Source organism: Phacochoerus africanus, chromosome 9 (genome assembly GCF_016906955.1).
Source record: "Phacochoerus africanus isolate WHEZ1 chromosome 9, ROS_Pafr_v1, whole genome shotgun sequence".
In the NCBI taxonomy this organism is placed as follows: Eukaryota; Metazoa; Chordata; class Mammalia; order Artiodactyla; family Suidae; genus Phacochoerus; species Phacochoerus africanus.
Window position 1 is genome coordinate 55252575 of NC_062552.1, and position 16611 is coordinate 55269185.

Below are 16611 nucleotides of genomic sequence, written 5' to 3' on the forward strand. Positions count from 1 at the left end.
TTGAGGATCAGACCAGGGGCTCCCATTTCCCTCTTCTTACCAAGTCTCATGTCCCACATCCCCTGACGTCCTCTTCCTGGCTCCCTCTCTCCCTTCTCACCTCCTTCCCCACTCATCTCATTCTCTTTTCTGTTTCTTCCTTTCTTCTGCTCTGTCTCCCTTCCTATTCTCTTTGGTTGCCCATATCCTGTTTGCCTCTTTTCTTTTTCTGCCTCATATTTTCTCTGACTTTTGGCCTTTTTATGGTCATCCTTTGTTTTCTCATATCCTGTGTCCTGACCCTCCCCCCCGCCGCCAGCTCACATTTTCCTTCTCTTGGCCAACAGAGACCCTGAGATCTCTGATCCAGTTGCTGTGGTGTGGTGGAGACCAAAGCTGCAGTTCCAATTCAACCCCTAGGCCAGGAAATTCTGTAGGCAACAGTGCAGCTGTAAAAAGAAAAAGAAAATAAAAAAGAATGTCTTTTTTTTGTGGAATCTTTGCCTGGTTTTGGTGTCAGGGTGATGGTGGCCTCATAGAATGCATTTGGGAGTGTCCCTTCCTCTGCAATTTTTTGAAATAGTTTCAGAAGGTGTTAGCTCTTCTCTAAGTGTTTGATAGAATTTTCCTGTGAAGCCATCTGGTCCTGGACTTTTTTTTTGGAAGTTTTTTAATCACAGTTTCAATTTCAGTTCTTGTGATGGGCCCATTCATCTTTTCTATTTCATCTTGGTTTAGTCTTGGAAGATTGTACCTTCCTAAGAATTTTTCCATTTATTCTAGGTTTTCCATTTTATTGGGGTATAGTTGCATATAGTAGTCTCTTGTGATCCTTTGTATTTCTGTGATGTCCGTTGTTACTTCTCCTTTTTCATTTCTAATTTTACTGACTTGTCTTTATTTTTTTCTGGATAAGTCTGTGTAAGGGTTTATCAATTTTGTTGATTTTTTTCAAAGAACCAGCTGTTCATTTCATTGATCTTTTCTATGGTTTTCTTTGTTTCTATTTCATTGATTTCTGCGCTGATCTTTATGATTTCTTTCCTTCTACTAACTTTAGGTCTTGTCTGTTCCTCTCTCTCAAGCTGCTTTAGATATAAAGTTAGCTTTTTTATTTGAGCTTTTTCTTGTTACCTGAGGTGGGCTTGTGTTGCTATAAACTTTCCTCTTAGAACAGCTTTTGCTGCATCCCATAGGTTTTGGAGTGTCGTATCTTCATTGTCATTGGCTGCTAGGTATTTTTAAATTTCATCTTTGATTTCTTCAGTGATCCATTGGTAGTTTAGTAGCATGTTGTTTACTCTCCACGTGTTTGTGTTTTTTTGCGTTTTTTTCCTTATTGTTGATTTCAGGTCGTATAGTGTAGTGGTTGGAAAAGATACTTGAAAACTACAGGCCAATTTCACTGATGAACATCAATGCAAAAATCCTCAACAAAATGCTAGCAAACCACATCGAACTATACATTAAAAGTATCAAATGGGATTTATCCCAGGGATGCAAGTTTTCTTCAATATCCACAAATCCATCAATGTGATACACCACATTAACAACCTGACAAAAAAACCTATATGATCCTCTCAATAGATGCAGAAAAATCCTTTGACAAAATTCAACACCCATTTCTGATAAAAAAAAAAAAACCTTCAGAAAGTGGGCATAGAGGGAACCTACCTCAACATCATAAAGGCCATATATGACAAACCCATTTGTCAGCGAAAAACATTCTCAATGGTGAAAAGCTGAAAGAATTCCCACTGAGATCAGGAACAAGACAAGGATGACCACTCTCACAACCACTATTCAACATAGTTTTCAAAGTCCTAGCCACAGCCATCTGAAAAGAAAAATAAATAAAAGGAATCCAAATTGGAAAGGAAGAAGTAATAGTGTCACTATTTGCAGATGACATGATACTATGCCTAGAGAATCCTAAAGACGCTACCAGAAAACTGTTAGAGCTCATGCATGAATTTGGCAAAGTCGCAGGATACAAAATTAATACACAGAAATTGATGGCATTGCTATATACTAACAATGAAAGAGCAGAAAGAGAAATTAGGGAAGCAATCCGAGGTTTACCATCACATCCAAAAGAATAAAATACGTAGGAGTAAACCTACCTAAAGAGGCAAAAGACCTGTACTCTGAAAACTAGAAGACACTGATAAAAGAAATCAAAGATGACACAAACAGATGGAAAGACATACCATGCTCTTGGATTGGAAGAATCAATATTATCAAAATGACCATACTACCCAAGGCAATCTACAGATTCAGTGCAGTCCTTTCTATCAAAGTACCAAGGACATTTTTCATGGAACTCAAACAAAATATTTTCAAGTTTGTTTGGAAGCACAAAAGACCCAGAATAGCCAAAGCCATCCTGAAAAAGAACCATGGAGCTGGTGTCAGACTATACTACAAAGCAACAATCATCAAAACCATACGGTACTGGCACAAAGACAGAAATAGAGATCAGTGGAACAGAATAGAAAGCCCAGAATTCAACCCACACACCTACAGCCAAGGATATACAATGGAGAAAGGACAGCTTGTTCAATAAGTGGTGCTGGGAAAACTGGACAGCCACATGGAAAAGAATGAAATTAGAACACTCCCTAACACCATACACAAAAACAAACTCCAAATGCATTAAAGACCTAGATATAAGACCAGACACTATAAAACTCTTAGAGGAAAACATAGGCCAAATACTCTCTGACATAAACAACAGCAACATCTTCTCAGATCCACCTCTTAGCGTATTGACAATAAAAACAAAAATAAACAAATGGGACCTAATCAAACTTCAAAGTTTCTGCACGGCAAAGGAAACCCTAAACAAAACAAAAAAGACAACCCACAGAATGGGAGAGAATCATTGCAAGTGAATCGACTGACAAGGGATTAATCTCCAAGATTTATAAACACCTTCTGTAGCTCCATACCAAAAAAACAAACAACCCCATCCAAAAATGGGCAGAAGATCTAAACAGACAGTTCTCCAAAGAAGACATACACATGGCCAAGAAACACTTGAAAAGATGTTCAACATCACTCATTATTAGAGAAATTCAACTCCAAACCTCTATGAGGTACTACCTTCCACCAGCCAGAATGGCCATCATCAAAAGTCTACAAACAGTAAGTGCTGGAGAGGATGAGGAGAAAAAGGAAGGCTAGTACACTGTTGGTGGAATTGTCAATTGGTGAAACTACTGTGGAAAGCAGTATAGAGATGCCTCAGAAAACTAAAAATAGAACTACCATTTCATCCAGCAATCCCACTCCTGGGCATCTCTACAGAGAAAACCACAGCTTGCAAAGACATATGTACTCTGATGTTCACTGATGCACTCTTTTCAATAGCCAAGACATGGAGACAACCTAAATGTCCATTGACAGAGGAGTGGGTCAAGAAGAGGTGGTACACAATGGACTATTACTCAGCCATTAAAAGGAACAAAATACCGGCATTTTTAGCAACATGGATGGACCTAGAAACTATCATGCTAAGTGAAGTCAGCCATACAATGAGATGTCAACATCACATGTTTTCACTGACATGTGGAATCTGAAAAAAGGACACAATGAACTTCTTTGCAGATCAGATGCTGACTCACAGATATTGAAAAACTTATGTTCTCCGGAGGAGACAGTTTGGGGGATGGGGGATGTGCTTGGGCTGTGGGATGGAAATCCTGGGAAATCAGATTGTTATGATCATTATACAACTACAGATGTGATAAATTCACCTGAGTAATAAAAAATAAATAAAAAAGAATGTCTTGTTAAAGACAAATAACAAAGTTAGCAACACTAAACAGTAAACAGGTAAAAATGTGAATTACATAAAAATACATTAAAACATTGTCTTTTGGAAAAATTATTTTTTTAAATTGAAGTAGAATTGATTTACCCTGTTGTGTTAGTTTCTGCTGTACAGCAAAGTGATTCCATTATATATATGTATATCTACACTTACAGATATATAAACACACACACACACACACACACACACAGACATTCTTTTTAAATATTATTTTTCCATTATGGTTTATCCCAGGATATTGAATTTAAGTGACTATGCTATACAGTAGGACCTTATTGTTATTTTATATGTAATAGTTTGCATCTACTCACCCCTAATTCCCAGTCCACCCCTGATCCACACCCCCTTCCCCTTGGCACCCATTATGTTCTCAATGTCTGTGAGTTTGTTTCCCTTTTGTAGTAGGCTCATTTGTGCCATAGTTTTGATTCTACATATAAGTGACATCACATGGTATTTGTCTTTCTATTTCTGACTTATCCTCACTTAGTATGATAATCTCTAATTGCATTCATATTTCTTACAAATGGCATTATTTAATTCTTTTTTATGGCTGAGTAGTATTCCATTTTATATATGCGCCACTTCTTCTTTATCTGTTCATCTGTCAGTGGACATTTTGATTGTTTCTATGCCTTGCCTGTTGTAAATAATGTTGCTATGAATGTAGGGGTACATGTGTTGTTTTGAATTATAGCTTTGTCCAAATTAATGCCCAGGAATAGGATTTCTGGATCATATGGTCATTCTATTTTTAGTTCTCTGATGAACTTCTATATTGCTTTCCATAGTGGCTGCACCAGTTTATATTCCCACCAACAGTGTAGTATAGGAGAAAATGTCCTGATAAAAAGGTAGAAAGGAGAGACCCCAGCCATGATGCCTAAGCAAAGTCCATCCAACTGCCCCAACCACCCCTCCCCCACACATCTGCTTCTGTAAACTTGTTTCTGCATCTACTACCTTGCCTGACCTCACTCTGGTCTGACCAGCCAAGCATGGACCTGAAGAGCTAGCCCATAAAAGCCCTGTGAAACCCTTCTTCGGGGCTCAGACTCTGGAGAGCGATTTCCTATGAGCCAGCTGGCATAATAAACCTGAGTTCTCCAACTCTCTGTGTGCTCAATTCGTTTCTCGCTGGGTAAAAGAGATGATACACTGCAGCCACAGAGCTGCTGGAGCTGGTACACTACAGCCACAGGGCTGTTACTAGAGCTAATACACTGCTCTAACAGTAGGAGGGTTCCCTTTTCTCCACACCCTCTTTAGCATTTGTTATCTGTAGACTTTGTAATGATGACCATTCTGACCACTGTGAGGGTGGTACCTCATTGCAGTTTTGATTTGCCTGTCTCTGATTATTAGTCATATTGAGCATCTTTTCATAAATTATTGTCTTTTACCATATGATAATAAGGGAGCTAACTGTCATCAACTGTTGTTGCATACAAAGTAAAAATGTTATTAATGAGAAGGTCCTATAAAAATATTTAAACTGTGGAACAGACTCCTCTGACTATTTGGCAAGATAATTTTGGTCCCAAATTTTTAAACACGTCAACTGGACAATCAGATTAGCTTTTTTATCTTATATCTTCCATATTTTTAAGGACTTTAATATTTCTTTTCCAGCAAAGGAAGTACTATGATTTTAATTTTTTTATGTTATATTATTTTTATTAAATTAGCCATTCTGTGAATATATGTCAGACTAATCTTCCTGAAACTTTATTTTAAAAATCATGTACTTACCCTTCTGAAAAATTTAAAACATTTTTAAAGAATAAAATTCAAGCTTCTTCAGGTGAAAATTAAGACAACTTGGCACTGACTCATGTTTCCTGTCATTTGCTCACTGTTTTTAGAAACAATAATTATATATGTTTAAGGGGTGAACTTATATCTTACTGAGGTTATATTTTGCATTTCTCTCACTATTAATGCTTTTGAGCACCTTTTTGTGTTTACCTACCATTCACATTTCTGTCTTTGCAAACTATTTCAACCTATATTTTCCAACTATGCACAACTGATAAATTTTTCCAAAGTACCACAATGACTGATTAGGTGGATTTAGTGCATCTAAATCATTTCTCTCTTGCATTAATTTTCATTTTTGGAATACAGTAACCATTCTCATAGGCCAGAATCCTGGAGCAAGACTTAAATTTGTACAGAGGGTAAAATATGAAACTAAAAATTTTAAATTTCAATTCTATGGTATCTAAAGAAGTATAAAAATATTGCATCACTTATTTTTATATATGATTTTTATTTTTCCATTAAAGTTGATTTATATTGCATCATTTAAATCAGTAAGATACACTAAAATATTTAGGAAGATTGGCAATTTTAACTTGTGTTCTTCATCTTTACAGAGTTATAGAATTTCTTTCTGTATTCTAGATACAAAAAATGAAAAACACACTCTTTGTCTTAATTTTTAAAAGTTTACAGAAAAGCTTGCACATCTCCTGCTCTAGGTCACAATGGTCACATGGCTCCAAGGCCCTCACTAAATGCTGAACAACTCCAACAAAATGGACTGTAAACTTTCAAAAATATATCCTACCCCCAAAGACAAAGAAGAGGTCATATTGAGATAGTAGGATGGGTATAAGCAACCCCAGACTGGGTGTGCAGCCCATAGACTGGAAAGTAACTGTATCACAGAGACTCACCTACAGGAGTGAGAGTTCTGAGGCCCAAATTGGGTCCGCATGCCTGGGGATCTGGCATTGGGAGAAAGAGCCCTCAGAGCATCTGGCATTGAGGGCCAGTGGGTCTTGTGTGCAGAAGCTCCACAGGACTGGGGGAGATGGAGACCCTATTCTTGAAAGGAGCACACAGGCTTGCATGTGCACTGGGTCCCAGGGCAAAGCAAACACTGCATTGGAATCTGGGTTGGAAATGACTGTGGTTCTGGGGGGGTATACTGGGAAAACAGGGGGTGACTGTTGCATGTGGTGGGGGAAGGACATTGGAAGCAAAGGTCTCAGGAGTGTTCATTGGTGTGTGTTCCTCTAGAGGTGGCCATTTTGAGAAAATCTGGTCCCATCAGCACTGAGAAGCCCCAGTCCAAACAATAATCCATGTGGGACCACAGTCCCACCCATCAGTAAACAGACTGACTAAAGACCCCCAGGCACACAGCTGCCTCTAATCTCACCAGAGGCAAAGCCCCACCCACCAGAGAGACAGTAATCAGCCCCACCTACTAGTGGGCAGGGAACAGTCCCTCCCATCAGGAAGCCTACAGCAAGCCCCCATACCAACTTCAGCCACAACGGGTACAGATGCCAGAAGTAAGAGAGGCTACCATTCTATTGGCTGCAAAAAGACACCACACCAAAAACTATAAAAATGAAAGGGCAGAGAACTATAAATCAGATAAAGGAGAAAAAAAAATCCCCAGAAAAACAGCTAAGTTATCTGGAGATTATCAGCCTCCAGGAAAGAGACTTTAGACTGATGATAGTGAAGATGATGAAGGACATTGGAAATAGACTGGAGGAAAACATTGATAATTTACAGAAAACTTTGAGCAAAGAAATACAAGATTTAAAACTTAAGCAAGCAGAGATGCAAAATACAATAACTGAAATAAAAATTCATTAGAAGCAACCGACATAAGAATATAGGAGGCAGAAGAACGAATAAGTGAGGTGGAGGATGGACTAGTGGAAATCAGTGATGTGGAACAGAAAAGAGAAAAATATTGAAAAGAATGAAAGAGAGTCTCAGAGAACTCTGGGACAACATTAAATGCACCAATATCCATATTACAGGGGTGCCAGAAGAAGAAGAGAGAAAGGACAGAAAAAATATTCAGAGATAATACCTGAAAACTTCCCTAACGTGGGAAAGGAACCACTCACTCAAATCCAGGAAGTACAATGAGTACCATATAATATATACCCAAGGAGGAACACCCCGAGAAACCTATTAATCAAACTGACCAAATTTAAAGACAAAGATAAAACATTGAAAGCAGCTAGGGAAAAGAAACAAAAAAATGTGCAAGGGAACCCTGATAAGGTCATTGGCAGATTTTTCAGCAGAAATTCTTCAGACCAGAAAGGAGTAGCATGATATACTTAACATGATGAAAGGAAAAAAACCTCCAACTAAGATGACTTTACCCAGCAAGGCTCTTATTCAGATTTGAAGGAGAAATCAAAACCTTCACAGATAAGCAAAAGCTGAGAGAATTCAGCCACACTAAACCATCCTTACAACAAATACTAAAGGAACTTCTCTAGGCAGGAAAGAAAAGGCCACAGCTAGAAACAAAAATACCACAAATGACAAGGATCATCAGTAAAGGCATATACATAGTAAATGTAGGAAATAATCCACACACAAATATGCTACCAAAATCAGAAACCATGAGAAGAGGAGGGTACAAATACAGGACACTGGAGATGCACTTGCAATTCAGAGACCAACAACTTAAAACAATCTAGACTCATATCAAAACTTCAGGGTAACTTCAAGCCACAAATCAATAATAGATACACACACAAATAAGAAGAATCAACTCAAATACAACACTAAAGATAGTCATCAAACCAGAAGATGAGAGAACAAGAGAAGAAGGGAAGAAAAAAGAGCAACAAAAACAAATTCAAAGCAGTTAATAAAATGGCAATAAGGACATACATATCAATAATTACCTTAAATGTAAATGGACTTCATGTCCCAACCAAAAGACTTAGATTGGCTGAAGGGATATAAAAACAAGACCCATATATATGCTATCTTTAAGAGACTCACATCACTTCTAGGGACGCATACAATTTGAAAGTGAGAGGATAGAAGAAAATATTCCATGCGAACAGGAATCAAAAGAAAGCTGGAGTAGCAATACTCATATCAGACAAAATAGACCTTAAAATAAAGAATATTATATGAGACAAGGAAGGACACTGCATAGTGATCAAAGGATCAATCCAAGAAGAAGACATAACAATTGTAATTATATATGTACCCCACATAGGATCACCACAATATATAAGGCAACTGCTAATAACCTTAAAAGAAGAAATTGACAATAACACAATAATAGTGGAGGACTTTAACCACCCCACTTACAGCAATGGACAGATCATCCAGACAGAAAATCAATAAGGAAACACAGGCTCTGAATGAAGCATTTGACCAGATGGTCTTAATAGATATTTATAGGACATTCCATCCAAAAGCAGCAGAATACACATTCTTCTCAAGTGCCCATGGAACATTCTCTAGGGTTGTTCACATACTGGGCCACAAATCAAGCCTTGGTAATTTTAAGAAAATTGAAATCATATCAAGCATCTTTTCTGACAACAATGCTATTCAACTGGAAATCAACAACAAGAAAAAAACCTGAAAAAAACACAAACACGTGGAGAGTAAACAACATGCTACTAAACTACCAATGGATCACTGAAGAAATCAAAGAGGAAGTTGAAAAATACCTAGAAGCAAATCACAACCAAGATACAACACTCTAAAATCTATGGGATGCAGCAAAAGCCATTCTAAGAGGGAATTTTACAGCAATACAAGCCTATCTCAGGAAAAAAGAAAAAGTTTAAATTAACAACCTAACCTTAACTCTAAAGCAACTAAAAAGGCCTAAAATTATCAGAAGGAAAGAAATCATAAAGATCACAGCACAAATCAATGAAATAGAAACAAAGAAAACCATAGAAAAGATCAATGAAATGAAAAGCTGGTTCTTTGAAAAAAATCAACAAAATTGATAAACCCTTACACAGACTTATCCAGAAAAAAATAAAGACTCAAGTCAATAAAATTAGGAGTGAAAAGGGAGAAGTAACAACGAACATCACGGAAATACAAAGGATCACAAGAGACTACTATATGCAACTATACCCCAATAAAATGGAAAACCTAGAATAAATGGAAAAATTCTTAGGAAGGTACAATCTTCCAAGACTAAACCAAGATGAAATAGAAAAGATGAATGGGCCCATCACAAGAACTGAAATTGAAACTGTGATTAAAAAACTTCCAAAAAAAAAGTCCAGGACCAGATGGCTTCACAGGAAAATTCTATCAAACACTTAGAGAAGAGCTAACACCTTCTGAAACTATTTCAAAAAATTGCAGAGGAAGGGACACTCCCAAATGCATTCTATGAGGCCACCAGAACCCGATACCAAAAACCAGTCAAGGATAACCCAAAAAAAAAGAAAACTACAGGCCAATTTCACTTATGAATACAGAGGCAAAAATCCTCAACACAATACTAGCAAACCACATCCAACAATATATTAAAAGGATTGTACAACATGATCAACTGGGATTTATCCCAGGGATGCAAGGATTCTTCAATATCCATAAATCACTCAGTGTGATACACCACATTAGCAAACTGAAGAATAAAAACCATATGATCCTCTCAATAGACACAGAAAAATCCTTTGACAAAATTCAACACCCATTTCTGATAAAAAAAAAAAACCTTCAGAAAGTGGGCATAGAGGGAACCTACCTCAACATCATAAAGGCCATATATGACAAACCCATTTGTCAGCGAAAAACATTCTCAATGGTGAAAAGCTGAAAGAATTCCCACTGAGATCAGGAACAAGACAAGGATGACCACTCTCACAACCACTATTCAACATAGTTTTCAAAGTCCTAGCCACAGCCATCTGAAAAGAAAAATAAATAAAAGGAATCCAAATTGGAAAGGAAGAAGTAATAGTGTCACTATTTGCAGATGACATGATACTATGCCTAGAGAATCCTAAAGACGCTACCAGAAAACTGTTAGAGCTCATGCATGAATTTGGCAAAGTCGCAGGATACAAAATTAATACACAGAAATTGATGGCATTTCTATATAATAACAATGAAAGAGCAGAAAGAGAAATTAAGGAAACAATTCCATTTACCATCATCTCAAAGGAATAAAATACCTAGGAGTAAACCTACCTAAAGAGACAAAAGACCTGTACTCTGAAAACTATAAGATGCTAATGAAAGAAATCAGAGAAGACACAAACAGATGGAAAGACATACCATGCTCTTGGATTGGAAGAATCAATGTTATCAAAATGACCATACTACCCAAGGTAATCTACAGATTCAATGCAATCCCTATCAAAGTACCAAGGACATTTTTCACAGAACTCAAACAAAATATTTTCAAGTTTGGAAGCACAAAAGACCCAGAATATCTGAAGCCATCCTGAGAAAGAAAAATGGAGCTGGAGGAATCAGGCTCCCTGGCTTCAGACTATACTACAAAGCAACAGTCATCAAAACTGTATGGTACTGGCATAAAGACAGAAATGTAGATCAGTGGAACAGGATAGAAACCTAGGATTAAACTCACACACCTACAGCCAACTCATCTATAACAAAGGATCCAAGAATATACAATGGAGAAAAGATAATTTCTTCAATAAGTGGTGCTGGGAAAACTGGACAGCCACATGGAAAAGAATGAAATTACAACACTTCTTAACACCATACACAAAAATACACCCAAAATGGATTAAAGCCCTAAGTATAATACTGGACCCTATAAAACTCTTAGAGGAAAACAGGCAAACACTCTCTGACATAAACCGCAGCAATATCTTCTCAGATTCACTTCCTAGAGTAATGATGATAAGAACAAAAATAAACAAATGGGACTTAATTAAACTTAAAATTTTCTGCACAGGTAAGGAAACACTAAGCAAAAAAAGAAAAAAAAAAGGCTACCCACAGAATGGAAGAAAATCTTTGCAAATGAAGCTATTGACAAGGGATTAATCTCCAAAATTTACAAACACCTTCTGTAGCTCAATACCAAAAAAACAAACAACCCCATCCAAAAATGGGCAGAAGACATAAACAGACAATTCTCCAAAGAAGACATACAGATGACCAAAAAACGCATGAAAAGATGTTCAACATCACTCATTATTAGAGAAATGAAAATTGAAACCACTATGAAGTACCATATTTCACTGGACAGAGTGGACATCATAAAAAAGTCTACAAACAGTAAATGCTGGAAAGAGTGGAGAAAAGGGAACTCTAGTATACTGTTGGTGGGAATGTAAATTGGTGCAACCACTGTGGAAAACATTATGGAGATTCCTTGGAAAACTAAAAGTAGAATTACCATTTGATCCAGCAATCCTATTCCAGTGCACTTATACAGAGAAAACCATGACTCAAAAAGATGTGAGTACTCCGATGTTCACTGCAGCACAAATGCAATAGCCGAGACAGGGAAACAACCTAAATGTCCATTGACAAAGGAGTGGATCAAGAAGATGCGGTACATATACACAATGAAATATTACTCAGCTATTAAAAGGAATGAAATATCGGCATTTTTAGCAATATGGATGGACCTAGAATTTATCATGCTAAGTGAAGTCAGTCAGACAGTAAGAGACAAATATTATATTCTATCACTTATATGTGGAATCTAAAAAGGGACACAATGAACTTCTTTGCAGAACAGACACTGACTCACAGACTTTGAAAAACTTATGGTTTCCAAATGAGACAGGTTGGGGGATGGGGTTGGGCTGGGGGTGGGGATGGAAATGTAAAAAAATCAGGTTGTGATGATCATTGTACAAATATAAATGTAGTAAAATTCATTGAATAATTAAATTTTTTAAAAAAATCTGAGGGACCAGATAAGAAGTCCAGGGCAGCTTATGCTCTAAAAAACCAACTCTTAGATGAGCTTCAGGAAAGCTTTTTTAAAGGCAATTTGAAAGAGGGTTTGTGTGATCAGCTTGAGCACAGTTCTCTGGTTGATGGTGAGGTCACAGGGTGGGGAAACAGGGGTTAACAGCATTAATCTTCAGGCACCAGTCAGTCTGAGGACTATGGGCTCATGGTCATCATGTAGTTAACTTCTGTTTCATGGGGACTTTAGTATCTGTAACAGAACTCTGAAATATGCATCACATACTGTTACCTATGTACTTCAGGGAGGAACCAAAGATTCTGTGACTGCCATATGACAGATTTCCTCTTTAAAGTGTTGCCAATCCTCCTGGCCCAACTCATATTTTTGTCACTACATGCTCACCTCCTATCAATAATTAATTCTTGAGCCAGGCTTTTGTGACTTGAGAGAGAGCTAGGAGACTAACTATTTTTTGCAAACAAGAGGCAGGCAGTGGACGTGGTGGGAGAGGCCTGTCCCAGGAACACCTGATAGCGTCTTGCTCAGTCTCTCTGCCACCCCAGCTCACTGTATTCCAAGTCTAACACGCGGGGCTGCTTGTCAGGCAGGTCTCGACCAAGTCTAGAATATGCTTCAATGGGGGCACTATATATTGTTGATGAAAATAATCAACTAACAATATCTAATAAGAGAAAAGAGTTGTAATTGAGCCAAACTGAGTACAACAGCCCAGAAGACAGCCTCTCCTAAGGCTGGGAAAAGGCTCCAGAGTAGCGTGGTTTTCATCACAGTCAGAACAGAGAACATCTAACAAGTCAGGGATCCACCGCTTTCAGGTTTCAGGAAATAAGATCAGCACGAACACAGTGAGTCAGTATGGCTCCTGTTGAAAGAGTCTTGTCCCTGAAGGAGAACCAGCATTGGTGTCCTAGGAAGAGGGGCATTTAGTCTCTATATGTAGTGTCCATAATCTTTACTTCTGGTCAACAACTCCTTTGCTTTAATGATTAAAGCAGGTGTACAATGTACATTTGATAGGTCACAAACAGGCTGGTAGCCTAAAGTTTGAGTTCCATTATGTGCAAGCCAGAAATGGAAACATTTCTTTTCTCACCATGTTCACAGATTAGAATGGAAAAGGGACTGTTGGGAAACTCAGGCAAACCTCTTGCTTTATATAAACATGACCTTTCCCTGTTAACCTCTGAACCTGCCCTCCTCTGGGTGGGGCTGTGTCACCTGAGGTGGAAGCTCCTTCTCATGGTAGCTGCAGGGAGGAGAGGCCAGATTCCTGTCCCTTCAGGTTGCTGTGAAGGAGGCCGTGGTCCTGAGGGGGTGTCTTAGGTTCCCAGAGCCCCCAGCTTTGGTCCTGGGCTCCCACCAATGGGCCGTGCTACAATGCTAGGCTGTAGAGCACAGGGCTCAAACCCACAACTTTGGCACAGTTATCTTGGTGCCCAATCCTCACCTTTGTAGCTTAGGGAAGGCACTTGATTTCCTGAACCTTAGATTTCTCATCAATAAATGGGGTTATCACTACAACCCTCTCCTCCAGATATGCTCCAGAACTGAGAATTCTTAGGTTCAGTCAGGTGTCATGGTACATCTACTCTATGACATAACACCTCACTGGGGTCTGAAAGTACCTTGCAATAAAACACATTGGTATTTCTGCAAATGCACTTTTGGACATTTCCACTAAGTCAATTAAACAAAGACCATTAATTTTCTCACATCTGTTTAGATCAAAATTTGTTACAAAACAATTTAAAAAAATTCATTGACAGTTTTGAGAGACTTGAAGTTCTGGGATTGTAGATAAGGACCCTCCTACCCTGTTTCTCCATAGATAATGGCAAAAAGCTCAACGAGGTAAAAAATGTTCATGGTTTGAGGCCAGACCCAACACAGCTTTGAGGTTTGAGATGAGACAAGTCCCCTGACAAGGCCAAGGGTGATGGGAGAGGGACTGTCATTCTGGAACAACTGTGCTGTTAGCCAAGCATCTGAGCCAATGCTTCAAACCCTGCAGATCCTGAGCCTCAGCTGCCACAGGTCCCTGAGCCTCTTCCAAGCATCTGATTGAGACCGTCTCCAGAGTGGATCTTTCTCTGACAGGTCCACTGCAAAGACCACTGGCATACCTGTGATCTTGATCTGCCTGAACATCACAACTACCATGTCCACCTGGTTGCCACCCTCCAAGTATGTGGTTGTAGACTGTTCTCCACTTGTCTGGCCTTCCCACTGGTGGCTGACATGGGCACTGGATGGGGGGCGGTAGGTAACTGCTTCCTGACCATATGGAGCTTCTGTTTCGCCGTGACTCTCATAACCCTCATACTCCAGATTTTTCTGTTCCAGCACCTTTTTCCTTTCTTCTGGTGCAAATTTTCCGTCACCTACATCTGTTATGCTGCTCTCCTCTGTCTCTCTGCCTCCTTCACCTACATCCAGTTCCTGCCCTCTGGGCCTTACTGGAACTGGGCCATTGTTGCCACTGTGTTCTCCTGCCTTGTATTTTATGCCATGGAAGTTGGACTGATCTGGTACTTGTACAAGCTCAATGATGTCACCTGCTATGTGCTCACTGTGCCAGGCCTGCTGAAGGTGCTAGAGAACTTCACGGCCTGTGTCATCTTCGCCTTCATCAGCAACATCTCCCTATACCAGGAGCAGCCGGCCCTGGGGTGGTGTGTGGCTGTGTATGCCATCTGCTTCCTCCTGGCAGCCATAGTCCTCATGCTGAACCTGGGGGACTGTGAATACAGGCGGCCCATCCTCTTCCCCATTTTCCAGCTGGGGCTCACCCTGCTCTCCGTCCGCCTCTACGACAGTGCACTGGTCCTCTGGCCTCTCTACCAGTTTGATGAGAAGGTGGGTGGCCAGCCCCAGCAGTCCAGCGATGTGACCTCCTCAACTATGGGTGACCCCAGCTACTACGTGTGCCCCTGGGACCAGCGACTGGCTGTGACCGTCCTGACTGCCATCAACTTGCTCCTTTACGTGGCTGACCTGGTGTTCTGGTCCTGTCGGGTTTCTGCGGGGACTGAAGATCCTCCCAGGGGCTCCTGAGTCACTCTTCTCACCAGAGGTATCTTTCTGGAGTCTGATGCCCCCTGAGGTCCACTTCCTGGCTCCCCTCGCTCCCTTCTCCCATCCTTCCCCACTCGTCTCACTCCCTTTTCTGTCCCCTTCCCTCCTCTGCTCTGTCTCCCTTCCTCTTTTCTTTGGTGGCCCACATCCTGTTCTCCCTCGTCCTCTTGCTGCTCTTACCTTTTCTACATGTTCTGCTCTGGCTCTTTCTGGTCGTCTGTTCTTTTCTAATCTCCTGTGCGCTGACACTTCTTTCCTCTTCGGATCAATAGGGGCCCTGAGACGTCTTCCTTCTCTGCCCCCCTCATCCCCTAAGGTGCTGAACTCACATCACACAGGCCCCTGTGCAGCTCTTCCTACCCTGGGCCTTGGGAGGGGCCTCATGGCCAAAGCCGCCTGTCCCCTGCTGTGCATTAGTTGGGAGGGTGTGTTTGGTGGGGGTGGGTCGCTAGGAATTCAGCCCCCTTTCTCCCAGTGGAGGCTGGTGTGCAGTGTACCTCCCCTTTAAACATTAACAAAAACAACTGTGGGGGTCAATAATTTCCAGTGAGCAAGAGGCTTAAAGCAGAAACTCTGGGGCGGAGGCCCTGCCCACCTGGTAGCACACCAGTCCCACCTGAAACTGGCTCCAGAGTTGTTGCAGGCTTATTCAAAATGCTCTGACTGGAGTTCCCGTCCTGGCGCAGTGGTTAACGAATCCGACTAGGAACCATGAGGTTGCGGGTTCGGTCCCTGCCCTTGCTCAGTGGGTTAACGATCCGGCGTTGCCGTGAGCTGTGGTGTAGGTTGCAGACGCGGCTCGGATCCCGCGTTTCTGTGGCTCTGGCGTAGGCCGGTGGCTACAGCTCCGATTCAACCCCTAGCCTGGGAACATCCATATGCCGTGGGAGCGGCCCAAGAAATAGCAACAACAACAACAACAACAACAAAAATGCTCTGACTAGAGCCCATTTACAAGGTAGCAAGGAGCAGGTGCCTTCCATTCCTGCTGCTCTCTGGGGAGTCAAAAACAGAACTGGCCAAGGACTGAGTGCATTGT

The 16611-nt window shown here is 40.3% G+C and overlaps 1 protein-coding gene across 1 annotated transcript; it reads left to right on the forward strand.

Moving 5' to 3' along the window:
- The first annotated feature begins 14073 nt into the window (after window positions 1-14073).
- On the forward strand, window positions 14074-15551 carry LOC125136619 (myeloid-associated differentiation marker-like). Its single transcript, XM_047797464.1, has 2 exons — window positions 14074-14118; window positions 14595-15551. The coding sequence occupies exons 1-2, from the start codon at window positions 14074-14076 to the stop codon at window positions 15549-15551; spliced, it is 1002 nt and encodes a 333-aa protein (XP_047653420.1).
- The last annotated feature ends 1060 nt before the right edge of the window (window positions 15552-16611 follow it).

Excerpts from the sequence above, each read along its gene's own strand:
- LOC125136619 (XM_047797464.1), top strand. The coding sequence starts at position 14,074 with ATGGTACATCTACTCTATGACATAACACCTCACTGGGGTCTGAAA. Across the intron at positions 14,119-14,594 it reads CACCTCACTGGGGTCTGAAA|GTCCACTGCAAAGACCACTG; the intron begins GTACCTTGCAAT and ends TTTCTCTGACAG.